This window comes from Electrophorus electricus, chromosome 3 (genome assembly GCF_041902795.1).
Source record: "Electrophorus electricus isolate QZ-2024a chromosome 3, ASM4190279v1, whole genome shotgun sequence".
Lineage (NCBI taxonomy): Eukaryota > Metazoa > Chordata > Actinopteri > Gymnotiformes > Gymnotidae > Electrophorus > Electrophorus electricus.
The window spans coordinates 35,426,898-35,453,782 of record NC_137499.1 but is presented as its reverse complement, the minus strand read 5'-3'; the positions used below and the strand labels follow the sequence as shown (position 1 = coordinate 35,453,782).

At 40.6% G+C, this 26,885-nt stretch overlaps 1 protein-coding gene and 1 long non-coding RNA gene across 4 annotated transcripts; one reads left to right on the top strand and one right to left on the bottom strand.

The window, feature by feature from the left end:
- Positions 1 to 319: 319 nt before the first annotated feature.
- Positions 320 to 5,440, bottom strand: LOC113569931 (uncharacterized). Of its 3 annotated transcripts, XR_014122836.1 has the most exons (4): positions 3,152 to 3,374; positions 2,946 to 3,010; positions 2,389 to 2,449; positions 320 to 1,667 (listed from the first exon to the last, which is right to left on the bottom strand). It is a non-coding gene; the product is annotated as an uncharacterized LOC113569931 (long non-coding RNA). The 3 variants fall into 3 exon arrangements; XR_004776306.2 differs by lacking the exons at positions 2,946 to 3,010; positions 3,152 to 3,374 and adding an exon at positions 5,302 to 5,440; XR_004776304.2 differs by lacking the exon at positions 3,152 to 3,374 and having other exon boundaries at positions 2,389 to 3,143.
- On the top strand, positions 3,504 to 25,524 carry col1a1a (collagen, type I, alpha 1a). The gene is made up of 51 exons (XM_026998043.3): positions 3,504 to 3,721; positions 5,358 to 5,549; positions 5,979 to 6,001; positions 6,374 to 6,409; positions 7,008 to 7,100; positions 7,750 to 7,821; positions 8,345 to 8,389; positions 8,703 to 8,756; positions 9,131 to 9,184; positions 9,588 to 9,641; positions 9,777 to 9,830; positions 9,922 to 9,975; positions 10,070 to 10,114; positions 10,275 to 10,328; positions 10,893 to 10,937; positions 11,091 to 11,144; positions 11,724 to 11,822; positions 11,916 to 11,960; positions 12,068 to 12,166; positions 12,351 to 12,404; positions 12,631 to 12,738; positions 13,185 to 13,238; positions 13,399 to 13,497; positions 13,918 to 13,971; positions 14,321 to 14,419; positions 14,634 to 14,687; positions 14,816 to 14,869; positions 15,881 to 15,934; positions 16,032 to 16,085; positions 16,312 to 16,356; positions 16,487 to 16,585; positions 16,790 to 16,897; positions 18,182 to 18,289; positions 18,407 to 18,460; positions 18,709 to 18,762; positions 19,038 to 19,145; positions 19,440 to 19,493; positions 19,595 to 19,648; positions 19,797 to 19,958; positions 20,164 to 20,271; positions 20,672 to 20,779; positions 20,937 to 20,990; positions 21,157 to 21,264; positions 21,401 to 21,454; positions 21,883 to 21,990; positions 22,233 to 22,286; positions 22,460 to 22,567; positions 22,662 to 22,941; positions 23,145 to 23,335; positions 23,445 to 23,687; positions 24,105 to 25,524. Exons 1-51 carry the CDS (start codon positions 3,640 to 3,642, stop codon positions 24,249 to 24,251), a joined length of 4,347 nt encoding a protein of 1,448 aa, XP_026853844.2. The 5' UTR covers positions 3,504 to 3,639; the 3' UTR covers positions 24,252 to 25,524.
- Positions 25,525 to 26,885: the final 1,361 nt, after the last annotated feature.

Sequence of the window (26,885 nt, the reverse complement as noted above, 5' to 3'; positions counted from 1 at the left end):
TGTGAGCAATACTTGCTGAAATGCAACATGCCAAATCAGTCATGCTCAGTCAAAGGATTCATATCATCATCAGCAGGAATAACTTCAAACTTCATGGTACTAAGTCAGTGAAGTGCTTTTCAGCTGAATGCAGGTAACTGATCGGAATAAAATTACGGTTGAAGGGGTTTTGTTGCCATTTAAATTTAGGGGATGTCTTCATTGTTGCCCCATCCATCTGGGCAACATTCTGATGGGTTTTTTAATTGCTTCTCATTTCCTATCTATAGCATGGTTTCCATAGCAATAAACAGGTTAATGACCCTGTTTGATGCGCCTCTCAGTAAAGTAACTTTTATTTACATTGCAAAACACAAACCTTCACATATGCCAAATAATGTGATGAAAGCACCATAAAAACATCCAAAATTTCTTCTCTACATGTAACATTGTTTCTCTGATGACTACCAAAAACATACAGTTTTGGAGGCCAGTTGTTTAGTCCTTTAATTGTTTTTGTTTGTTTGTTTTGTCCAGGACATTCCCCACTATGTGTTTGTACTTACTTCTCAGTTTGGGGAGCTGATCTGTGTCGCAGCTGTGTTATATATGCCAGCACCTATGGCTTGCTAACTGTGCACAAAGGAAAAACAAATGTTCCAAATAAACTTGTGAAAACATCATGACGAACAGAGCAAAGATAAAAACCCAGAGTCCTCCAAATAAGGTGAGTCCTTGCCCAACCTGACAACCCCCTCAGAAAGACTAGCACTTTTGCATCTTATATTTCCATTAACACACAACACACGAGGCTCGTTCATTCAGGTTTCTGGTTGTTTTCATCACGTTGTTTTCTGGTGTGGGTGTGAAGCAGATCTGGAGGGCATCACGAGCATGAGCAGCCTCTGGAAAAGCAACAGCTGCAGGAGCTGCTAAGCACTGTGAAGCTGGTATTTTTGTCATGCTGGCCTTCTGCATCTTGAAAGTGCAGGGAGGGTGAGAACACCTGTTTGACGGCCGCCTGCCCATCAAACTCCAGAAGCTCCGGCTATGAAACTGAGTTGATCATCTTAATGACACGATGGTGGGAGAACACATACCTGTATGCTCTGAATGCCAGCGTGTCCGTCAGAGCTCAGGTCAGCCTAGTATTGCACAGGTTAAGACTGGAGATTCTTACATTCATGGCTTCATATTTCAAGAACCACAATGAGCATAATTTCAGACAAACTTTATGGTCATTCAAGGACTCATTTAGCTTAATTTTAGGATTCATCCACATTGGTTTAAGTGGTGCAGAAAACATTAATCTCTGCTTTAATTTTACTTTAGTATTACCACTGGACACTTTACCATCATACATCATCATTACCATCATCCTCATTATCTGACCGTGTGTTCTTGTAGCATTTTATTTGTGCTGTCCTCTGTACTTGATGTGCCTTTGAGGATCAATAAAGTTCTATTTATCTATATATCTATACATCTAGTTATCTAGCAATATATTTATCTATCTGTCCACTTGCTGTCTTGTTACCATACCTTCTGTTTAAAAAACCTGCCACAGTCATTTCAGTGGAGGAGGTCTAGAGCATCCCTCATCCACGCGTTCCCCAGGCTGGAGCTGTCAGGCTGTCTGTGCTGGGTTTCACTTGGCTTCCTCTTTCTCCAACAGCTCAGCCTGCTTTCTGAAAGGCCCCAAAAGGCTTTGCTTACTCTGCCTAAACAACTAACACTCACTAGCACAATTTTGTCAATCTTATTTTCAATCTTATTTTCATTCATTTGTAAGTGCTATCTGACTATTTAACTCAATTCATTTAGTTACAAAAATATACATCTATAATTACAACATATTTCAGCTAACAACATCTCATTAAACTTTCCTTTATCAATGAGTGAGTTCATCAAGTGAACACTGTTAATTCCTTAGAAACAATTGCATGACTGTTCATGTATAACAGAAATAACTTAGAAATAACTGCATGGTTGGTTCAAGCATTACTTTTTTTTTAAAGTCAGAAATCCACTGAGCTGGGAGCTGGGGTTTTTTTCGGAGGGGGGGGGGGTCTATTGCAGATATAAAACTCAAATGTAGAGAGAATAAAAGAAAAAAGAAACTATTTAAAATTCTACAACTCATTCTACTGGTTGTACACTACACAACCACAAATTATACACCTGAATATGATGTTTGATATTACAGCAAGGTACTAAGAAGAAGTTTGTTTTAGGTAAAGCACGTCTGGGCCTATACTTTGTGTTTCCTGTTGATACTAAACATCCTAAAAAGATTAGTTTTAAAATAACTCAATCGAAAACACGGAGCATCCACGTTTGAATATAACGCTAGAGTATCGCCTTTGTCTTCAAAAGAACATCTTTCCTCCAGACTGACCCTAAACGCACCTGAAGGCGGTGAGGTGGCGTTTTCCCCCTGGCAACGGTCCTCACGCTGCTTTCACCTCCTCTGTTTTAAATGAAAAAAAGTAGTTACTCTTTTTTGATGATGAAAACACGTGAAGATGAAAAATAATGAGGGAGAGCGTGAACTGTGATTGAATATTCGTTGAGGTGTGACGTGTCTGCGGAAAAGAGACGGTCTGAAGCCAAATATTTATTTTAACCTTTTTTTTTTGTTTGTTTGTTTTTTTTTTGTTGTTTTTTTTACATCATCTCAACAAGCAGGCGCGCCAAATAGCAGGTCGTGCGTGATGCACGTTGCAGCCTATTTTAAGTGCGCATCTTTTTCAAATTATTAGACCTACATTTTCAAAAGAGCATTTCTGAATAAGATACCCTGCGTTATGATTGCCTTGCAATTACAGTATGATCGCCAGTTAAAACATTTCTATTTGGATTTATTTGCGTACAAATTCCCGTTAAATTAGAAGAAAAGTAATAGACGAAACCTGCAAAGAGTTTGCTTACACCACATCCGTTAAGGGTGATATTAATCCATGTACCTGCATAACAGCTGAGTTCATTTAGGAATCTTGGGGAAGAGCAATCATTTAATGCAGGACATAGTCTAAACAAAAACATCAAATAAGACCAGAGCGTTTGCCCCTTATCCACAACAAATACACACAATAGCTATATCATAGGCACAGAATGGCATTCGAATTAACACAAGAACGGACGCGCATTGAAGCAAATTAAGAACATTAACCTGGTTGGAGAATAAATGCCTTCAAATCTCTTTCCTTTCTGCTGTGTCGTACAATTGTTAAAACTAAAAGCTGAGATATATTCATATTCAGGTTATAGGCCTGGCTTGGGAACAGCTACTTAATGCAATGCTGTCCAGCTGAACCCAAAATGGGTTTTGCACGCTCAACTCTCACCTTTTCTTTAAAAGATCAAGTTTCTTTAGATGTCAGGGTAAAGAAAGAGTTCATGAGACAGCCCCTTCGTCTGAAGGAGGGACTCTTTTTCTGTTAAATGGGAACATGTCTGAGTTATCTGGTGTGCCCGGCACCTCCCCAAAACTTTGGAGTATAAAAGCCTGGGTAAAAAGTTCGCTTAAGCAGTAGGGAGTTTCTGCTGGGGTCTGGATTGGAGTCAGAGAAGACCGGACCCTACTGTGTATGACTGGAGTCTAAAGGAAAAAAAACAACTTCCCTCGCCTCAAAGAGTCTACATGTCTAATATTTAGACATGTTCAGCTTTGTGGATATTCGGCTGGCGCTGTTGCTCAGCGCAACAGTGCTTTTGGCAAGGGGGCAAGGCGAGGACGATCGTAAGTATGAGTTTTCTAAAGGCAACCTTCTGAGCATTTTGTAGTGTGATGGAAAAGAGCGAGTCAGTAACCAGGATGCCGCTGGCAGAGTCCTCAGTGGAAACTGCGTTCTCTGGGCCAGGAATGTTCAAGGTCTTCGGTCTTTTCTACGTTTTGTAGTGACTGTTGCGGTGATGGCGGATTTTTTTCCATTTCGCTCTGAGGGAGATACGGCTCCAGTTTTAATGTGCACTAGCGCTCCTTTGCATGCGCGAGCCTTTGGAGGCAAGTTGGCACAGGTTTCGATACCCATTTCCCCCTCCCCCCCCCCCCCGCCCCGCCCCGCCCCGTGCGCTATTTGATGCCCTGGAGCTACGTTTTAACAGCTGCAAAATCATGTACAAAGAGCCAGGAAAGAGAAGTGGCTAAAATACTGTACTACGTATTTGAAAGTGTCTAACTTAATTGGAAATATTTAAATTTCAAGATGATTAACTGCCCGAGGTAAGCTTGTGACTAGAAATATCAGAAGTTAATTAGGTCGTCATATAGCTTAAGGTGATTTCCATCAGAAGAATTTAATGACATAATCTAATGTTTGTGTACCACCAAAAGTGAAGGGCTTTATTCTTGGAAAAATATAATCATATGATCTCATTTTTGGACTAGTACGTGGAGCATCGTATCTAGTCTAAAGCTGCAAGAGGTCCGCTACATGAAGTAGTAGACCAACACCAGAAGTAGTTCAGTACGCCTAAGGCCAAAAATAACTAAAATCTGCTTTTGAAACTGAAAAATAAATCAATTTGATTTTTCATATTCCTTATTATCGCAAGCGGTTTGTTGGCTGATACAATAGTACCACAGCGCCACCTAATGGTCGTTATTCAAATTGAACGTTTTGGCGATTATTCCCTAAAAGCCCCCACCCACCTCTCAATTTTTATGATGATTTAAAACACATGTTGTCTTTGCAGACGTCCACTAAGGTGGGCATTATGTCGTTATCTAAGGTCGTTATCTAAGGTTATCTTATAACTAAGGTTATCTTATGTCGTTGCCATCCCTCCAGTTTTTAATTCATTTATTATAGACACTAAAGGCCAGAAGGCAATTTTCTCAGAACGCTTCCTTTGCTATCACAATATTGTGTACTGTACCGCCACCTGGAGGCACATGCAGGTGATTACTTAAGAATTTTTCAGTCCGTTTACGTAATGAAATTTGTTCCCTATCGCCGAACCTCTTTGGGTTGTCGGTTCAAGCATAACCTTAGTGTCAACCATGTCGCGACTATTTCAAAACAATATAATGTAACCTATAACATGGCCGCTTGTTGAACAGAGAGCGCTAAGGGAAACAACAACAATTTAGACTATGATTACGCTCTTTTTCCTATTCTGTTATTAGACCTGACGCTTTATTTGTTATCAATATTATTAGCAGGAGTAGTACTACTACGACTAAGAACAACAATAAAAACATACCACCATCAACAACAACAATATTTCGTGCGCGGTATATCGCACTCATTTGGCATTAGGCTAAGATGGAATAATAAACGAAAAATAGACTATGGGTAAGATGTTCGTATAACATACCCAAACTGATCAAATGCGTTAAATCGCAATGTATAGATTGTCCTCTCCGTCTTCAGGCATAGGCAGCAGCTGTACGTTGGACGGCCAGGTCTACAATGACAGAGACGTCTGGAAACCTGAGCCCTGCCAGATCTGCGTGTGCGACAGCGGCACTGTTATGTGCGACGAGGTTATCTGCGAGGACACTTCCGGTTGCACCAATCCCGTGATTCCACCCGACGAGTGTTGCCCCGTTTGCGCTGACGACGGTACGAGGGCTTGACTGTAATGCACCGTCTTGCGTTTACCCTGGGAAAGTTACACAACGACCGACATCTTTTAATGCTTGGGCCTCTGCATTTTGGGTTTGGAGAGATGTAGGCCTATAAGCCAAACAATTTTCAACAATTGACAACAGTTTACCCCCGGATTTCAGATTTTCCTCTCATCCTTCCCTGACTGGAATAAACACTGACTTTCCATAACAGATTTTGTGCAATTTTACCTGTAGGACTAACCTTTGACCTTTGACCCTTTTAGTAAACGGAGAGCAAGTGCAAGGTCACTGACATGCTGTTATTTGTGTGTCGTCAAATATAATGGACTTACCAGGGCAAAATCTTTTCATACGATTTAGAAAGTGAACATTTATGTGATTTTTCTATGTTTTTAATTGTTAATTTTTTCCCATCCTGTAGAATACCAAGAACCCAGAGTTGAGGTAATGGTTTTATTTGAATTTGTGTGTGTGTGTGTGTTGGTTTGTTTGCTTATTCATTCACTCAGTAATCCATTATCTATCTATCTATCTATCTGGCAATACAATTTAGATTTTTAAAAATATTCCTGAAGGTCTATCTATGTATCAACCTATCTGTCTGTTTTTATCTGCATATTTGTTTGTTTGTTTTGCCAGAATGTAGTATCGCATTTATATACATATCTAGAGCAGATTTCGATTTAATATATCAAATGAATCTATAAATGCTTATGTTTTTATTTAATATTATGAGATTATTAATATTATGAGCTCCTTATAGGGGAAAACTACATTTTAGTGTCTCTTGCTTTCATTTTGCTTATTGTTTTCTAGGGACCCAAAGGTGAGCGTGGTGAGAAAGGAGACAGGGTAGGTTTTTCCTTTGATCTTTCCATGATTGATTCTGCACTTTTTAAAATTGATTTATTGTTTCTGCAAAGGAAGATCTTTGTTCACTTAGAGAGAGTTCTTGGTTGCTACTGCAGTACGCCCACAGAGGCCTTTGCTGTATACATTTGTGGAGGGTCATATTTTTGGGCCACTAATGGCAAGATGAAGCATGCTTGCATTCTAAATACTTTCCCTTAAGTAGAATATTGTATTAACCTTAACATGTTAGTTTTATGGAAAAAAAAAAATACTTTTAGGCAACCCTATGAACCATGGAAGACGTTTTGTTATGACACTGTTTACACACTGATGGAATATAGGTCAAAGACTTGCATCCTGCACAAGCTGTACTAAAGGAATTGATACCAGTGTAGCTAGTATAAATAGGCTGAATGGCCAAACAAATACATTTTGAAGGTTTCCACAAGTGTGAACTGAGATAGCTGTTGATGAAAATGTATAAATACATACTATAGAATCTGAGTTTGTAGTTAATGGCACTCATCATAATTTAGACCAGGGCCTTCTCTGTACCAAAGCTTCAATTTCTCACACACTCACCATTTTCTTAATTCAGGGTCCTGCTGGTCCTCCTGGTAATGATGGAATTCCTGGACAGCCTGGACTTCCAGGGCCCCCAGGCCCCCCTGGACCCCCTGGCCTTGGCGGAGTAAGTGGACCAACATGAAGAAGGATACATACAACAGAGAGAGAGAGCAAGAGTGAGAGACAGAGGCAGTTTAATTCCTTTAGGGCTCAAGTATACTATGAGTTACCATTCAAAATGCTGAATGACATAAGCCAAAGAAAATCAGAGAAGCAAGTTTTCTATAGGAGAGCACCCTCAGGGGACCTTACAGGTTAAAATGCAGAGACATTTCAGCACCAGTGGAGTGGACAGCGTCTGTGCACAATGTGGCACTGACAGACCATATCTAAACCTCCATAACATCTTGAGCTAAATGATATCCAGATGCACCTCAGCACCATTTAACTACACTCTCCATCAACTTTGCTCATGTCAGTAATACTTACGAGACCCTTTTTTAGACTTGTTTACAAGCTTGAGTGTTGTCTAACCAATCGCAATGAATTTGTATGCATCAAGCATCTCATACTCTTTCACGTTAAGTGTTTCTCTCTCTATGCTTATGTTGTAACATTTGTTAGCATTCGTTAATTATTATTTGGGACATTCATTTTTATGACCAGGTCCTAATAGATTCTAATGCTCAAGATCATTGTTCACCTGTTTTTTCTAATACAAATGGCTCTATTTAATAATGAATTAAACTTTCTCTGTTTTGCCTTCTCCACAGAACTTTGCTCCTCAGATGTCTGGAGGTTTTGATGAGAAGTCTGGTGGTGGTATGTCCATCCCAGGTCCCATGGTAAGAACACACACACAGACACATATATGCACACACATGTATACACATGCACTCACTTAGATTCAGCCAAAACAAGTGCTGACCATTTCATTAAATGCTACTAGTCTGTAAACTACAGTCAGTCTGGAGCTTCACCAGCTTAGTATGTTTCTCTTTAATGAAATATTTCTTCTTGAAAGCTAACCTGTTTCAGTTTGTTTAAGAAGAGGGAATACTAAGCTGTGCAGTGCTGAGGCCTACGTGACTTTCAGCAGGAACTTTGACATCACTTGTCTAGGACCACTTGTTTATTTTCCTGTTCCTGCTTGGAAACATTTTGGACTGTAATGTCCAATTTAGATGACTGCTTACACTATAATCACAGAGGATCCTCCATGCTGCATTAGCAGATTAAGAATTCCACAAAATAACTCTCACACATTGATCCATTCCTGGATTGTCACACGTACCAGAGTTTCCGGATACAATGTGGCATGGATGTGTGACCTCATTACCCCATGTTCTTCTCTTTCCTGGTTTCCAGGGACCCATGGGTCCTCGTGGTCCCCCAGGACCTCCTGGAGTCTCTGTAAGTATTCTCTACCTCTTTTATTTCTTTTTCTCTTTATACTTGGTTAAGAGGCATAATGGAATTTGAAGTCAGAGTTGTTTTATGTATTAGATCCTGTTTGTACTGTTTGTGCTCTTTGATATGCTTTGTAATGGCAAAGATTAGGTTTGTTATAGTAACCAATCAAAATTGTTTTGAACAAATAACTTTATATTTTACATTAATACCATTTTACGATTTGTATTTGTCTAATGTCTCTCTTCCCATGAATTAGTTATCAGTGTATCAGTCATGATTGTCACCTTTTGGTGATCTCTGTCTCCCTTTGCAGGGACCCCAAGGTTTCACTGGCCCTCCTGGTGAGCCTGGTGAGGCTGGTGCTCCTGTAAGTGTCTTCAGTACACAAACAAATAACAACATAAACACACACGTCTATCAGCATAGAAGCTAATATCTCTAAAACTTTGTTGGGTCTATAAAAACCTTATTCTTTTGATCTTTTCTTTATATTTTAGCTTTCATCCACAACTGAACTGAGATTAACAAATGATTCAAAAATGGTCAAAAAAATATTTGTTTTATGAGCGCTGAAAAAAATGTGTATCTTAATAAAATTCCATTGAAATAATGTATGAATAACGTATACCATATATTTTCATATTTTTCTGAAATATGCTACCAGTTGACCTATGAGAAACCCAGCGTGCGCACACAAGTATACAAATGGCTAACCTGGATTCTCCTGGTTGGTTTTTGTAGGGTGCAATGGGTCCCCGTGGTCCAGCTGGTCCTTCTGGAAAGAATGGAGAAGATGTGAGTGGTTTGGATAATCTCAGATCTGCAGTTCTGCTCTCAAAAGAAATACAATCTCATGAATATCTATTTTACATGGGCATATCCAGCTACCTGTTCCTGCTGCATTTTCATAATTCAAGTTTAGAATGACATGACTACTGATGACTAATGAACTCCAAAAAAAAACATTTATGCTCTTATACATGGATAGAAATGTACGGTGAGATAATGTTGGTTCATCTTCTTTTCTGGGATATTTTACACAGTCAGTCTAAACTGCAAAATATATTTCCATTTTAAATATCATAAATCAGACAATACAATCAGGTTCATTCCTATTAGGTGGAAAAGTCTTTGTTCTTCAGTGGTGTTTCTATCTTCTCTCTTTAACCTTTTCTTTCTGCCTCCCTGTTTTCTCTAGGGGGAGTCTGGCAAGCCTGGTCGCCCGGGTGAGCGTGGCCCCTCTGGCCCTCAGGTGTGTGGCCCGGCACCTAACTGCAGTCTTCAGTGTAGCACAGTGAAATGATACCGCTGCACATATAACTGTGTGGTAGCTTTCAAATGCAAATCGTTCTCCTTACCTTTCGTTTTCTCTTTCTCTCTTCTACAGGGTGCTCGTGGCTTCCCCGGAACCCCTGGACTTCCTGGTATCAAGGGACACAGAGTGAGTGACCATGCTAGTGGAAGGGCCTTTTCTTAGGCCAAGGTGATGTCAGTGTTATCCTGAAGCTCTCATTTCCTTCTCTCTATTGCAGGGCTTCAGTGGTCTAGATGGCACTAAGGGAGATTCAGGCCCTGCTGGACCTAAGGTTAGTGCCACTTTATTTAGTCTGATCATACTTGTTTAAAAAAACTGAGATTTTCATTATGGACTGCTTTATAATTTCCTGATTTGTTCCTTAGGGAGAGGCTGGTGCCCCTGGAGAGAATGGAGTTCCTGGCGCTATGGTGAGTGTTACCAGTCTTATTGGCCGTCATGTTGTAACACGTAGCTGGGCCTTAGGCAGAAGTGCAAGAAGACATTAGGAAGGAGGAACAGGAAAAGAGGGCTTATGATTGCCATGTCAGTGCTGCATGCTGATCTCCTCTCTCTCTAACTTTCCTATAGGGTCCTCGTGGTCTGCCTGGTGAGAGAGGCCGTGCTGGTCCGTCTGGTGCTGCTGTAAGTAAAGGTCCATGACTTCAGCACTCAAAATTAGCCTCGCCCACGTCGCTGCACCTGCACACACCTAAGTGCCTCTCTAGTCTAAGATAACTCAGGTACTCCACTGAAGAGCACAAAAGGCTGTTATTCCAGTCATGCATCAAAACCTCTGATTTCACAAATGATGCGGGGGTTTTTTATTTGTTGTTTTTAAGTGGATGGACCTATAAGAAAAGTCAGGTGGAGCTGTGTAGGGTTAGAACAAGTGTCCTTAGACTTAGGCCTTGATGGTCTGCCCATCTGGCTATATATTGTAGACTTGTCCCATTATTAGATGTTGAAATGTAGGCTAAAACAATCAATGAAAATGTGTGCATTCCTTTCCACAGCTGCTCCGCTAATGCGAAACTGTTCACAGGGTATTGCTGCTTTAACCTGATTTTTAGCAGGCAGGTCATTTGTAAGGAAGCAGGAGTAGAACCTTCTCCTTGGTATAGGATTAGCACTTTGTCCTGCTGAGTTGTAAAATGGATGCTATTTTGGATCCCTGCATCGATTCTTGACCTGTGTTTGTTTCTGCAGGGTGCCCGTGGTAACGATGGTGCAGCTGGGGCTGCTGGTCCTCCTGTGAGTGGCCATTTACTCACATTTAGATTACATGTTATTATGTCTTTATACTTAAAACTAGCTATTTCAGGATCACTACTTTTGTGCATTATACAACCGTATGGGAAAAGATGGGTTTGAGCCTGAACATGATTTTCCGCCCTTCTATTTTAGGGCCCAACTGGCCCTGCTGGTCCTCCTGGATTCCCTGGTGGCCCCGGAGCTAAGGTAAGACTCCTCTTTTACACTTATTATTCGATGGATAACACTGCATCAATTTGCATTTTGAGGTCAATTTTACAAAGCAAATGATCATATCTTTATTAAGACTTTATTAATAGCATATTTTTCTGCAATGTTCAGCATTTCACTTAAGCCCAAAATATAAAACCATGAACCTTTAACTCAAAATAAAAGGTTTTCTGATTTTCCTGAAAAATTATTGCTACATTTTCCATAACACACACACACACACACACACACACACGTGCGCACACACACACACATATATATATACATACATATTTGTTGTTCAATCAATGTCTTCATTAAAACTGTAAAGGCCACATTCTGTATTAGTTAAGGTCAGTTAGTAATAAAAAGCTGTTGCCGTTTCCTCTCACAGAGCACAAAGTTCAGCTTTCATTTAATTGCAAAATACTATATGAAAAAAATTGCATTGATATCAGTGGGTCCTCACTGCAGATTGGTTTTTGACTTAAACATTTGGTCATGTTCATAGCCATTCTGTCCTTAGTAAATATTAGTGCTAGGCTGAACATCATATTCCTGCTTTCTTCCTTTTAGGGAGAGGTTGGTCCTCAGGGAGCTCGTGGTGGTGAGGGACCTCAGGGTTCTCGTGGTGAGCCTGGTAACCCTGGACCTGCTGGTGCGGCCGGACCTGCTGTGCGTGGATGTTCCTTACTGTTTAAATAAAATGAGAACTGTAGGAAACCTGAAACGTTATGATGACCCCTGCATTTTGTTCTTCTGCTCTAGGGTAACAATGGTGCTGATGGTACTCCTGGTGCTAAGGGTGGCCCTGTAAGTTTGATCTTAGCAGATATTTTTAGCAGTCTACATATGACGCACTGTAGTTCCTTTTAACCAGCAAAAAATATTTAGTGCTGACTCTCTTTTGCCCTCTGCAGGGTGCTCCTGGTATTGCTGGTGCTCCTGGCTTCCCTGGACCCCGAGGTCCTCCCGGAGCTGCTGGTACTGCTGGTGCCCCTGGTCCTAAGGGTAATACTGTAAGTACTTTTTTTTTTTTTTTTTTTTTTTAAATACAAAAATGGATCTTTTTGCAACTTTATTTCTGAATTTGTAAAATGAAGAGAATAAACAAGATTATGTTCAGTAATTCAGGGTCCAAGCATCTGGGTAGCCATTTCGTCCTCTCAGAGAAATTATGATTTTCCGTTTCTTGTGTGACAGGGTGAGGCTGGTGCTACTGGACATAAGGGAGAGTCTGGTGCCAAAGGAGAGCCTGTAAGTTCATCATTATCACCTTAATTTATAATCCTAATAAAAATGCTTTTATGACTGACTTGCTGTGCCAAAGAAGTGGAATCAGTGTTCTATCTGGGTAGAAATATTTCTCTAGCACTGTGTCCATTTAGGTTAAATATTTATAAGGTTAACGGCTATACTCAATGCCAGATAGTGACACATCAGATTGTTTGACTGACCATCTCATTTTTCTCTGATTTCCTAGGGAGCACCCGGAGTTCAGGGACCCCCTGGCCCTTCAGGTGAAGAGGGAAAGAGAGGAGCTCGTGGTGAGCCCGGTACTGCCGGCACCCGCGGACCCCCTGGCGAGCGTGTATGTACCCTTATGACTACATTCATCTCGCATTCACCACCTGCCTTTCAGTTCAGGAGTTCACAAAGGGCCATTTAGTGCTGTATGTGGCATCACTGTACTGACTTTCGTTTACATTTACATTTAAGTTTGTCATTTGGCAGATGCTCTTATCCAGAGTGAGTTACAAAACTGGATAGCAACACATAGGAATGCCACAGTAGTTTGCAGTCATCCCTGAGAAGGGCCTTCATGCAAATGTGTACTGGTTTTCACTCGTTCTTATATGTAGCCCCACAGTTAGATGCTAACTGGCAGTTTTGTCTATCTTTTGTCTAATTATTCTGCTCAGTCTGATAATGGTAATGTAGTCAACACACTGTCGATCAATAAATTTGAGCCCACGTTATACAACTAGACGTAAGCACAGAGAGGCTAACCTTGATCCACCTGTCCTCCTCTAACAGGGCGCTCCTGGTGCTCGTGGTTTCCCTGGTGCTGATGGAAGTGCTGGCCCTAAGGTGAGTCTGCCATCTCAGTTGTTTTAGATCATCTCAGTTTGTTCACATGATTACTGATTTAAGTCTACTATCCTAAAATCATTCCTGACATTATGAAACTAATTAGTCACTTGTTGATCATGCTTAGTTAGTTCTCATGTCACACCTACCTTTATGATAGGGTGCCCCTGGTGAGCGTGGAGGCCCTGGAACTGTTGGACCTAAGGGTGCCACTGGTGAGCCTGGCCGCAATGGTGAGCCTGGTATGCCTGGATCCAAGGTAAGAGATCACCTGGTTCTTTGCTTTTTTTTCCTGCCACATAGAAACAAATAGATTGAACACTCACAAAGTGCCATGGCAATTAGAAACAAATAGAAACAAATAGATTGAACACTCACAAAGTGCCATGGCAATTGGAGCTAGGACAGCCAAGATGACTGCTAGGACAATATAATTATGTAATCGAGTTGACAGAAATATTTCTTTAAGAAACCTCTCCCATTTAGTAAAAGTCAAATATTTTTTTACTTTTATTTTTCACTTAAATCATAACTAGCATATATAGCTAGATCTATATAGCAATCATCTTTTCTTGAATGTTTCTGAAGTCGTCTTTTAATTTGCCTAGATGTTTTATTGCTAGCTTGGCGCAAGCATTTCTCTACTTTGCCTGACCTTTGTGCCTTCTATTTATTGCAGGGTATGACTGGTAGCCCTGGCAGCCCTGGACCTGATGGAAAAACTGGATCTGCTGTATGTATCCACTACCTTAGATCTCTATCAAATGTGAACTATCAGCAACAACCTATATCCAACATTACTCTCCAAATGTGGTTCCCTCACCTGCCATTCAATTCAGTTATGAAAAGTACATACTTTTACATTAATGTAAATGGGGAAATCATCTTGGCATCACTCTCTTCATTTGAATACCACTAGCACTACTAGTAGCCTATGCTCAGTAATCAGCTGGGATGATAGCACAGAGACAGTGCTAATTCACAAAGACTGGTGGATTGCTTGTACATAAGCATGTCATATACATAAACATTAATCCCATAAATAAGCAACACATTGGATATCTTTGTTATGCTTCTTTAAGGGTCCTACTGGACAAGATGGCCGCCCTGGACCCCCAGGCCCTGTTGGAGCCAGAGGTCAGCCTGGTGTCATGGGATTCCCTGGACCCAAGGGAGCTGCTGTAAGAATTCTCTCATTATCTCCTTTTGACCAGTGAAAAACATCTGATGTGTACCTTAGGATTAGTCATATTAGGCAACAACGGTGACCAGTATTTAAATTATGAATAATAAAGAAAAAAACAGTAACTGATCACAATTCAAATTCAAAAAGCTCACTGACAATAAACAAATATAAAGGAAAAGCTTCTAAATGCTGATGACATTTTCCTGCAGGGTGAGGCTGGCAAGCCTGGTGAAAGAGGTGTGATGGGCACTGTTGGTGTTCCTGTGAGTAGTGACATCTCTCCTTTTTAAACAGAAAAGATAGACACTTTTGCAATGAGTAGTCATTTTTCTCGTAATTTCTCTTTTATGTTGGTTACAGTAAGAAATAATGTGTTTGTGCCCATATGCAGGGTGCTCCCGGTAAAGACGGTGATGTTGGCGGTCCCGGTGCCCCCGGCCCTGCTGTGAGTATCTCTTACAATATCTCACCAAGAATGAGGCTTTTTCTTACTTGCCCCATAATCATGTTCAATATCAATAATAATATCTAATAGAGCTGAACCCAGACCTAAATGTCCTTATTCACATCAAACTCAAAAGTGTTTCATTGTAGCTAATAGAAAACTTGTTGCTTGCCATTCAAGCCAGGAGTATAGACCCTATGACCCTATACAATCATGTACATAACTATTAATCCCACTATTTCAGATATAGAAGAAGTATAATAATAATAATATTAATAATAATAAGTTCAATTTATATAGCGCCTTTGACAGACACAAGGTCGCTACACAGTGACTGAAAAATATATTAATTAATTAAATTGACAGATAGACACAAGCAACACAATAATTAACAAATACAGATAAGAAAAGGGGTTATGAAGTGTTGGGAAAAGAGGTATGTTTTCAGTTGAGATTTGAAGGAGGAGAGTGTAGAGCAGAGATGGAGAGATTGAAGTAAAGTGTTCCATAGTTTTGGGGCCATGACACTAAAGGATTTGCCTCCTACAGACACCAGTCTAAACTTGGGGATGGAGAGGAGACCTGCGTTAGAGAACCAAAGTGTACGAGTGGGGCAGTAAGGGTGTAAGAGTTGAGCTAGATATGGAGGTGACGGACCGTGCAGAGCTTTGTATGTAAGGAGGAGGATTTTGAAGTGAATGCATTCAGGGACAGAGAGCCAGTGTAGCTGATGTAGACTAGGAGTGATGTGGACTGACTTCCTTATATGAAGGAGGATTCTTGCGGCTGAGTTTTGGACATAATGAAGTGAGCACATGGTTTTGTTAGAGATGCCAATGAAGAGAGAGTTACAGTAGTCAAAACAGGAGGTGATGAAGGCGTCGTGTGTGGAGAGCATGGGCCTGAGTATATGGACAGTGTCACTGAATCTAATATACATCACTGCATGTCACTGTCCTTCACATACCTTCTGCCTATTATTTGCCATGACCTTGTTTCTACTGTCTATAGGGACCTGCTGGTGAGAGAGGTGAGCAAGGACCTTCTGGACCTCCTGGTTTCCAGGTAAGTGCCCACCCTGATAGACAGGACTTTAAAAGTCTCTTCTAAGACGATCTCTAAGATCAGTTCCTTATCATATCACTTTTCCCCACTGTAACAGGGACTGCCTGGACCCCAGGGTGCTACTGGTGAGTCTGGCAAGTCCGGTGAACAGGTAAGACACAAGCCTAGGGGAACCCTTTGAATCTAACCTTGGTTGGTCTATGATTACCTTAATAATTTTTTTCAGAAGTACCTGACAATTAGCATTACAAAGTAGGTTAAAACATAAAAATTGTGTAATTGACAACTGTTAATTCAGCTGGCTATGTTTCTCAAGCTTAAAGAGTTTGTTTTTCTTTAAAACATAAGTAAATCAGACATAATCAATTCTGTTTCAGGGTGTGCCTGGTGAGGCTGGACCTACTGGACCTCCTGGATCCAGAGTGAGTACACACAGCATTCAAGATCTTAAACACAGGATTCTCTAGGGCAAATGTGTAAGGCAACACTAATTGCAGTCAAAAGCTCAGTCTTCACCATGCAGCTCTCCTACTCTTTGTAATCTCTGCTCAGGGTGACAGAGGTTTCCCTGGTGAGCGTGGAGCCCCTGGAGTTACTGGTCCTGCAGGAGGCCGTGGCTCTCCTGGTGCACCTGGTAGCGATGGTGCCAAGGTAAGAGTCAGCAATTACACTTGGTGTCAAAAGCAAATTATTGTTATCTGGATAGTCATTTTTAATCACAGCTGTGTTTTTAAAAGATTCCAGGAAGTACCAACAAGTTGCTCTTTTAATTCAACTCCAGAGTATGTTTTTAGCATGACCATGGCCTTTTGCACAATAATACTAATACTTTTCTTTCTTTCTGGCATTTTGTAGGGTGAGTCTGGAGCCTCAGGTGCTCCTGGTGCTCAGGGCCCTCCCGGTCTTCAGGGTATGCCTGGTGAGCGTGGTGCTGCAGGTCTCCCAGGTCTCAAGGGTGACCGAGTGAGTACCACTAACTATGGATTTCATGCCATTTTCACAATAGTTTCTAATAGACTTTCATTTTAGGAATTTCAATAGCACGTTCAGTGATAGGAACATGCTAAATTTTCCCAGTCGTCACTGGTTTTGCTGGTAAAAACGGTTTAGGATAGTCTGATCCTTAGTACTGGTCTGAAGCCAGTACTTCGATTAACACTTTCATTGTTCCACTTAGACTGGATTATAACTTCTTCTCCCCATCATGCAGTATAATAGGTTACTGCAATGTTATGGCAACTTTCAAATAATTGATATTATGATATATAAAGGATAAGCCAAAAAGGTCAGATAGATTCCATTTTTATAGTGGATGGTATGCTAATAAATACATAAACAGTAGTGAGATTAGTGCCATAATGTAATACTGGTAATAAATGTGGGGCAAAGTGCATTAAATAATTTATTAAATGTGGCAGATTACAAAAGTGGATAGTAAAGTAGGTTTTCATGTAGCCTAGAGTACTTGAAAAGACTACTTAGTATTTATTACATCAGCCATGACACTTAAAGTTCCAGTCTAAGAAATAAAAAATGCTATATATTATATACAGAAATAAAATGCAGTCATCAAGACTGTTAGTAGTGAAGATGAAGGCAGATGTACAAATGGAATAGGCAAACAATAAGGCACAACTTTGAGAAATGGCACTTAGATCAATGATCAATTTATAGATTAATGATATATTGGGTTAGATATGAGAATTTGGAAGAGTATTTATATCTGCATCATGTTATGTTTCTACACTTTACAGTTTCAACACAATACAAAGAACAAAGTTTACAAAGTTATATACATTTCAAAATATCAACAAGCTATGGAATTCTCCTTTTGGCTGATTTGTTCAGTCAAATTCTAACAACCATTTAATTATAAAATTCATTCCATAGAGCACATTTTATTTTCTACTCATGTCCATGTTAATGTTTATCCTCTTGAGATTGAGGATGGCCCACAGTGAATGCAATTTCCAAAATTTCCTCATATAAGGGTGCTGTATTTCATAAGAAAATACCCTGAATAATAGGCACTTGAGTATTTTATTTTTGACAAGATTCTCATAATGCTAATCCTCTTTTGGCATACTATCCAAATACAAGCCCTTGCATTGCATTGTGTACATTACTGTTGTCAAAGAGGTGATAGAAAAGTGTCTGAATTTCAGCCGATTCTTTAAAACTCCAGAAACAATCCATATATCATTATACAACAGCAATAAGATGATGTCATGTTGTCCTTCTTCATAGGGTGACCAAGGTGCAAAGGGCGGTGATGGTACCCCTGGTAAGGATGGCATCCGTGGTATGACTGGACCTATTGGACCTCCTGGACCAGCTGGTCCTCAGGGTGACAAGGTTAGTCTCTTTTTTGCTCTTGCTTCAGTGCCTCAATCTATTATGCTTTATTGTTTATGATACTTTATGCATTATTGCTCTTTGGAGGCTAATTGCATTTGTTCTGTCTTTACCAAGGGAGAGTCTGGTGCTGCTGGGCCTGTTGGACCTACTGGAGTCCGTGGACCCCCTGTGAGTTCCTCTCATCACTGGATAAGATTTAACACACACATTTTGACCGTTTGTGTTGGAGGATCAAGTCTTACCATTGCTTCCTTCAAGAAATGCATGCCTATATACACACAGATGTAGCACTAAAAGACAAATACTGATAATAGACATATCACATGAGAAAACCTGAAATTACTATTGTCTGCCTAGCCAAGAGAGCAAGTCTTATTGTCTTAGATCCTATGAGTGACCCAAATCTGCACTTTTAGGGTGAGCGTGGTGAGACTGGTGCCCCAGGACCAGCTGGATTTGCTGGACCACCTGTGAGTACCTACATAAGTTCACACACATACATTTGACAGAAAATGTACTGTCACACGTCATTTAATTATACCAGAATAAAATACAATCGGTGATCGATAATTGCACCAGCCTTATAAGGATAAAGTCATTGTTAAAATAGAAGTAATTTAGTGAGCCAAACAGTCTTCATTAACCATATTTGGTCAGTGGGCTGCAGTTTGGGCCCCCAAAATAACTTTTATAGTATGATGATTTGTTAACAAGCTGACTAATTATGTTTGTGTTCTTTAAATAGGGTGGTGATGGTCAGCCTGGTGCTAAGGGAGAGTCTGGAGATACCGGTTCTAAGGGTGATGCTGGTGCCCCTGGTCCTGCTGGACCTACTGGAGCGCCAGGACCTCAGGTACACACATCCATCCATGTCTTGTGCAGATTTTGCTCTTTGTCGTAAACAGATGCTATAGAAACCATGCTACACTAAAGTATTCAGTCTAGTTCAAGTTTATTTTCAGTAAACATATACAAAAATGTGTATTTACAGGTTAGTAGCTATTAAACATTATGTATGAACCCTGAATTCATTGACCCCAGAACTTCTATTGTTTAATAATTTCACAAAACTGCCATAACTACAAAATTAAGACTGAATAACCCCTAAAAATATAAAATACAACAAATATCAATGTGTCTACTACAGGGTCCTGTCGGTTCTACTGGACCCAAAGGTGCTCGTGGTGCTGCTGGTCCTCCTGTGAGTATCATTCTTAAATTTCTAGATATAGTAATTATATCCAGTTGCGTCAAAATCAATATAGATGATATTATTTGACAATCTCTTGGTCTTCTGTTAAGGGAGCTACTGGTTTCCCTGGTGCTGCAGGCAGAGTTGGACCTCCTGGCCCTGCTGTAAGTTCTTCATTACAGTTCCAAATCAAATTTGCTTAACTGGCTCTGATCTTCAATGCATTTTATTTGTCTCTACAAGAGACCCTTCAGTAATTATTCTATGGCTCAACAATCGGCTGATGTTCCAACTCTACTATGTTGTTCACAGGGTAATTCTGGCCCCCCTGGACCTCCTGGACCTTCTGGAAAGGAAGGTGCAAAGGGTGTCCGTGGTGAGACTGGACCTGCTGGTCGCCCTGGTGAGATTGGTGCTTCTGGTCCTCCTGGTCCACCTGGTGAGAAGGGAAATCCTGGATCTGAAGGTGCCACCGTAAGTCTCACATATGATCATGAACAATACCACAAGTCTCTCTTTGATATAGACCTTAGCCATACAAGTCAGAAAAAAAGTAATTGATCAAGTAACATGAGCAACACATAGTCCAACACACAGTATGTTTTTTTTGGATCCAAAATATGCAGCCAAAAAAATAAACACAAGAACAAAGTTGTTCAGCACTTGCTTTCCTTTGCAGGGACCCTCTGGTATCCCCGGACCTCAAGGTTTTGCTGGACAGCGTGGTATTGTTGGTCTTCCTGGACAGAGGGGCGAGCGGGGATTCAGTGGTCTCCCTGGCCAATCTGTGAGTGTTCTGAGTAACTAAAATGTCTACCTCTAGCTTTAGTATTCCGACTCATTATATCGACCAACGGCGTTCATCAAATTTATCCTCTCATGGAAAATATCACATTTCACCTAGTCAAGCCCACTGACAAAATATATTTATATATCATAATATCAATTACTCACATGACAAATTTAGATCATAGATGTACCTCTAAATTGAACAATATTTCAATGTTATTTTGCACTTCTGGTTAGATTCTAACTGCATTTTGTTGGGTTGGTACTTGTACTTTGCTCAGTCTAATCAAATCTAATAAAACCTAAACAATCATTAATATAGATGCTTCTCCAGGTATTGTATATGTTGTGGAATTGCTCAGCCATTAATCTAGCCAAATGTTTTTGTTATCTGCTAGGGAGAGCCTGGCAAGCAGGGACCTGGTGGCCCCTCTGGTGAGCGTGGACCTCCTGGACCCATGGGACCTCCTGGACTGGCTGGACCTCCTGGCGAGCCTGGTCGTGAGGTGAGGTCATTCACCTGTGCACCAAACTTGTTGTTCACCTGTTGCAGAGAATGGGTGATTGAACATCACAGTGATGTGTCTTCAGTAACGTGTCTTCAAGGTTTGATTAGGTCCACATAGATAAGACAAGCATAACTGCTGAACATTTTTCTCTTAGGGAACTCCTGGTAATGAGGGTGCTGCTGGCCGGGATGGTGCTGCTGGCCCCAAGGTGAGCTGTACTCATCATATCTTGCCTTCATCATCCACCTGAATACATGTAGTTGCAGCCTTTTCCAATGCTGTCTTCAATTATGCTGAAAAAACTAAGAGAACCACACTGTCTGTTTTGTGATTGTTTTCTTCTTTGTTGACAATCATCTCTTTCTGTTCTATAGGGTGATCGTGGCGAGTCTGGTGCTGCAGGCGCTCCTGGTGCCCCTGGACCCCCAGGCGCTCCTGGACCAATCGGCCCTGCAGGAAAAACTGGTGACCGTGGAGAGTCTGTGAGTCCTCATTCCAAAGCAGATGGCAAATCCAAGCACAAGCAATCAGCCTTGAAGAAATCTTCTTCAGTTCACATATGATGAAAGTTTTCCAAATTACTTTTACTCAGCATCATTTATCTCTTTACTCCCTCAGGGTCCACATGGTCCCGCTGGTGCTGCTGGCCCTGCTGGTCCTCGTGGCCCATCTGTAAGCTCTTGTTGTAATCATTATATTGTCACCACACATTATCTGAGTGGGTTTAGACCCAGTTGGGGCATACATTGCACTTGACAAATTACTTATACCTGCTGCAAAATCAAACTCTGGAGGATCTGAACAAAATTCTGGATTTTTTGCAAACATTTTTATGCATGGACCAAACAATTCCTGAGCTACCACATTAGTGTTTGAACAAACAAAAACAAGAACAGCCAGAGACCAAGTAAATTTGACCAATCACACATACAGTGATGGCTTAAACTTGATCTACTTTCTTTTGCATGGTCAAGAAGTATTTGACTATTACATCTGTGTTTGTGTGACCAGGCAAAACCCACTAAATGAACACCTTGACCAATAACATACCTAAGAAATATAAATTAGACGATAGCCTTAGTTCAAATTTCTCTATGCAGGGACCTGCTGGAGCACGTGGAGACAAAGGTGAGACTGGAGAGGCTGGTGAGAGAGGCATGAAGGGACACAGAGGATTCACCGGAATGCAGGGACCTCCTGGACCTCCTGTAAGTGACTCCCTATTTGCCTGTTGAATTGCACCACGTCTTATTTAAAGCCACCTCTCCAGCATATGATGCTCCTTTATTGTTTTGAATGTGCTCATAAGCCTGAAAGTGCAAAGTCAGAAATATAAGTGGTACTTCCTACCTGATTATACCAACTAACATCTTACAAAAATGACATAGTTTGGCACATCATTGCTCTGTAAAGTGAAGGGACCAAAAAATTTGCTTCATTTTCACTGTAGGGACCTTCTGGTGAATCTGGACCTGCGGGATCTTCTGGCCCTGCTGGACCTAGAGTAAGTATTTTGTATTTAACTCCCTAACCTTTTCATATGTAGTATAAGAAATTGTGCTGGATGTTTTCACCAAGAATTTCCACTAATATCATCATCTTTGAATGCTTGAGTAAAGTTAAATATATTGGTGTTTTGCAGTGTTGATAGCATTTTTTTACTTTCTATAATATTAGGGACCTGCTGGATCTTCTGGGTCTGCTGGTAAGGATGGCATGAGTGGACTTCCTGGACCCATTGGACCCCCTGGACCTCGTGGTCGCACTGGTGAAATTGGACCTTCTGTGAGATACTGTCTTTTTACCTTCCCTTTCAGTTTTAAGTCAATATATCTGACAACCACTTGACACTCCTATTTTGCATCATCCTTTGGTGTAGGGACCTCCTGGACCACCTGGACCTCCCGGAGCCCCTGGACCTTCCGGAGGCGGATTTGACATTGGCTTTATTGCTGCACCCCAAGAGAAGGCCCCAGATCCTTTCCGTCACTTCCGTGCTGATGATGCCAATGTGTTGCGTGACCGTGACCTGGAGGTTGACACTACACTCAAGTCCCTGAGCCAGCAGATTGAGAACATCCGCAGCCCTGATGGCACCAAGAAGAACCCTGCACGCACCTGCCGTGACTTGAAGATGTGCCATCCTGACTGGAAGAGTGGTATGTGAACTGCAGCAATCCTTGCAAAGCATGAAAAATAGAAATATTTGAATTTAACTTTTAAGTGCAAACAGGGCTTTCAGAGTTAATTGTGCCTCACCTTGGAATAATGAAAATAGTACACTTTGGATCTTGAATAATCTGGGTAAATTATTAATTTTCCTGATGCACAGTTTTGTGACACTTTTACTCTAAACAATCAGGTGAGTACTGGATTGACCCTGACCAGGGCTGCAACCTGGATTCCATCAAGGTCTTCTGCAACATGGAGACTGGTGAGACCTGTGTCTACCCAACACAGCCTGAAATTCCCAAGAAGAACTGGTACACAAGCAAGAACATCAAGGAGAAGAAACACGTCTGGTTCGGTGAGGCCATGACTGACGGCTTCCAGGTGAGAGCTCTCTTCGTGTGTGTATTGAGTCAAACACTATAACCCCACAGTAGACTACTAAAGACATTTTTTTTTCACCCATGTTTTGTCTCTCTCCTCTCCCCTTCAGTTCGAGTATGGTGGTGAGGACTCCAAGTCTGAGGATGTCAACATCCAACTCACCTTCCTTCGTCTTATGTCCACCGAGTCCTCCCAGAACATCACATACCACTGCAAGAACAGCATTGCCTACATGGACCAGGCTACAGGCAACCTGAAGAAGGCTCTGCTGCTGCAGGGCTCCAATGAGATTGAGATCAGAGCAGAGGGCAACAGCCGCTTTACCTACAGCGTGATTGAGGATGGCTGCACGGTGAGTCTGTCCTTACTGACAGCACTGAGCAGTAGTCATTTGTCTGATACAAACATATGTTCTAATATAAATCTGAAGGACTGTATTCACATCAACACTCAAGATGAATAGCAAGTGCTTCCTTGGATGGCATATTATTAGTTTTAAATGCTGAACAAACTAACCTGAAAGTAGTTACAACGTATTTTCAAAGCAGAGAGGCAGCAACATGGATTTGCTTGTAAAGGATAAAATGATTAAATAGCTGGTCGTCTTGACACATATAATGCCAATATAATACAAGACAATTACACATTAACAGTGACAATTTGACACTGAAGAACCTTTTCTGACTTGGATTAATATTACTTGTGTGTGATTTATTTGTTATTGTTTTCACTGTCACTGATTTTACTTATTTTTGATTCATCCTTATAGTCACATACTGGTGCATGGGGCAAGACAGTCATCGACTACAAAACAACAAAAACATCTCGCTTGCCTATTATTGACATCGCCCCTATGGACGTTGGTGCACCTGATCAGGAATTTGGCATTGAAGTTGGCCCAGTCTGCTTCTTGTAAAAAAGAAATCTGGACTTGAAATTGTTTGTGTGTTGTGTGTGTTTTTCTAGCAGTCATCTCTAAAATCTTTTCTATGCATTAAAAAGCCCTAGACTTCGATTTGGCTGTCCAAATGGTCCACTTGCTTAGAGCTGCACTTCAGAAGACAGTGGTTGTGTGTTATCAAGCTTCTTTTGGGACCACTATTTTACCACCATCTACATGGAGGATACTTTAGAAGACTCATTTGTTTCACTGGCAACAAGAAAATAATATACTTCTAAAGCATAAAATCCCCCTGGAGTAAAAAAAGGAAAACGTATAAAAACATCACAGATACAGGTGACTTTTTTACCACTGCGGAAGGACAATGAAAAGAGAAACCAAATGCTTTGTACCATGTTCAGGTGTTAAATAAATCTGTAAAATGACATTTAAGTGTCTTTGTGTTCTACCCATCAGATCAAGTGACTGACCAGCATGAATCATCATTGTTCCTTTTAATCGTTGCAGAAAAAAACTGAACTAACAAGAGACAGGGGTTCGATTTCATTTTGATATCTTATGGCTACCTCAGAAAAGAAACCTATATTGTTATCCAGTGTTGACCAACACCAGGTTAGGATTTTAGACTGCAGAGGTATGATTAACCAAGCAAGTAACAGCTGCAAAAGGTGCTATTTCATGAGGTCCTGTTAGTGGGATGTGTTAGAGTTGTGCTTTTTTTAAAAAAGAAAAAAGTAATGTATTGTTTGTCACTCTTGCTCACTGGGCCTTTGGTGCTAAAGATCATATTATCTTGCTGTCCAGTTGTAACAGATGCCTCTCTTGTTGAAGTGTTTTGCTGCAAGCCTTGCAGTAGGCCTTTGATTAGGGAATAACAGGTTTTGATGCACATAGTCTTTTTAAGTGTAGAAATAAGCAGGTGGAGTCTGATTTTTTTAATTTTATGATTTTTATTTTCCAGCACCTTCTGACACTTTTTGGTTGTTGTCTTTTTTGTTGTTTTTGTTTTTACAAGAAATGCCCCAAGTGATGTCCACTGGGTATTTACAATGCCCCTTCTTCCCCATTTTATCAAATTTCTTTCTTGTTTTTGTCTTTTGTTTTGCCCAAGGGTTTGGAAAAGATGATAGCAAGAGAAATAGAGAATCCCCAAAGGCAGAGAGAGAACCAGACACACAATAGGGGTTAAAACAAGAGGATCTGTACCTATTTTGTATATGTATAATAATTTGAGATGTTTTTAATTATTTTGAGTGCTGAAATAAAGCATGTCAAGTGGTCGACCTTATGTTTGTCACAAGTGATCTTGCCTCATCCCTGATTGCCCAATGGACTTGAATGAAGCACAGCTTGCACCTGTTACAGTGGTTTTGACTAAGAGTAAGATTAAAGGAAATATCAGAAATGTCTGTCATATCGTTTTGTTTTGGTTTTTTTTTTTTTTTTTTTTAATATATACGTATACCTATTTTGCAGTGTACAGCGCCTACTCACAGAACTGATTATGTGTAGTTTAAGACTAGCATAGGCTATGCTTAATATTCCTCTCCAACTGGTTTGCGCATACCTGCCAGATCTCCGGAATGCTTCTTCTTTAAATCCAGTCGTACATAATCCAAAATATTATCCACTGCTAATCCCATCCAGTGAAGAAACCGCATTTTAAACTCTTGGTCATAATTCCTCACTCTCAGATTAAAACTCTGTTTTAGAAAAAAATTTACTCCCATTCGATCGAATTCATGCAGCTCCATTCAAAATCACTAGGAAGACAACGCTACGAATCTAGGGAATTCGGTCCGACAAAGGTTTTCCACCACTGGCCATTTATTTTTTGGACCTTCGTGCTGAAGGTAATCTGTATCCCTCGGTGCACTGTCGAATGATTCTCTTGGTAGGGTGAAGTTGGTACTGGTCTTGCTTGATACAAGAGAGCCATTGTCTGGATAGGTATGCGAAGTGTTCCGTAGCGGGGGCTACGTGAAACGCGACCCATATCGCGTACAGTTCCATTTCATTTCCATTTTGCGTTGTGAACTATTTTATGATATCTTACACTAACTAGGGTACTATGCTTACACATACAGCACATTTGTAATTACTTCGCAGTGGAGCTGTATCAGTTTCAGCGCTATAGGGCGGAATACCTTCACCTCTTGTAATAAACTGTGTGTCTTGCATATAAAGGTTCTGTACTTTGAGACAGTTAATTCTTCATACCAAGTCTGGTGACTCTAGCTTTGAATTTCAAGGAATATTAAAATCAACATTTCTATGAATGTTGATTATGTGCAAAACGATTCTTCGAACAGTGATTCAAATGTTTTAGTTCAGCACACTAAAATCCAAGTGTGCTTGGATTCGTTCAAGCACACTTCAGCACACTGAACGAATCCAAGATTCATTCAGTTGCGAGCCAGTTCACTTGCACACTGAGCAAAATCATCTCCGTAAACTCAAACCCAAAATCATATCACTCACCATTAACCTTTCAAATATTGTATCCGTTGATAGCATGCTATGCAGCAAATGTGTAACAAAATGCCAGGAATGTAGTCTGAATGGCAGGCATAGTCGTTGTAGTGGCTATAGTTTCTCTCGTGGAAGTAAATAAAAGCCTGCATTACTCTCATACAACAGAATCATTTT

Coding starts and splice junctions, on each gene's coding strand:
- col1a1a (XM_026998043.3), top strand. CDS start 3,640: ATGTTCAGCTTTGTGGATATTCGGCTGGCGCTGTTGCTCAGCGCAACA. Junction 8,390..8,702: donor CAGGACCTCCTGGAGTCTCT/GTAAGTATTCTC, acceptor CTCCCTTTGCAG/GGACCCCAAGGTTTCACTGG. Junction 16,086..16,311: donor CTGGCAAGTCCGGTGAACAG/GTAAGACACAAG, acceptor ATTCTGTTTCAG/GGTGTGCCTGGTGAGGCTGG.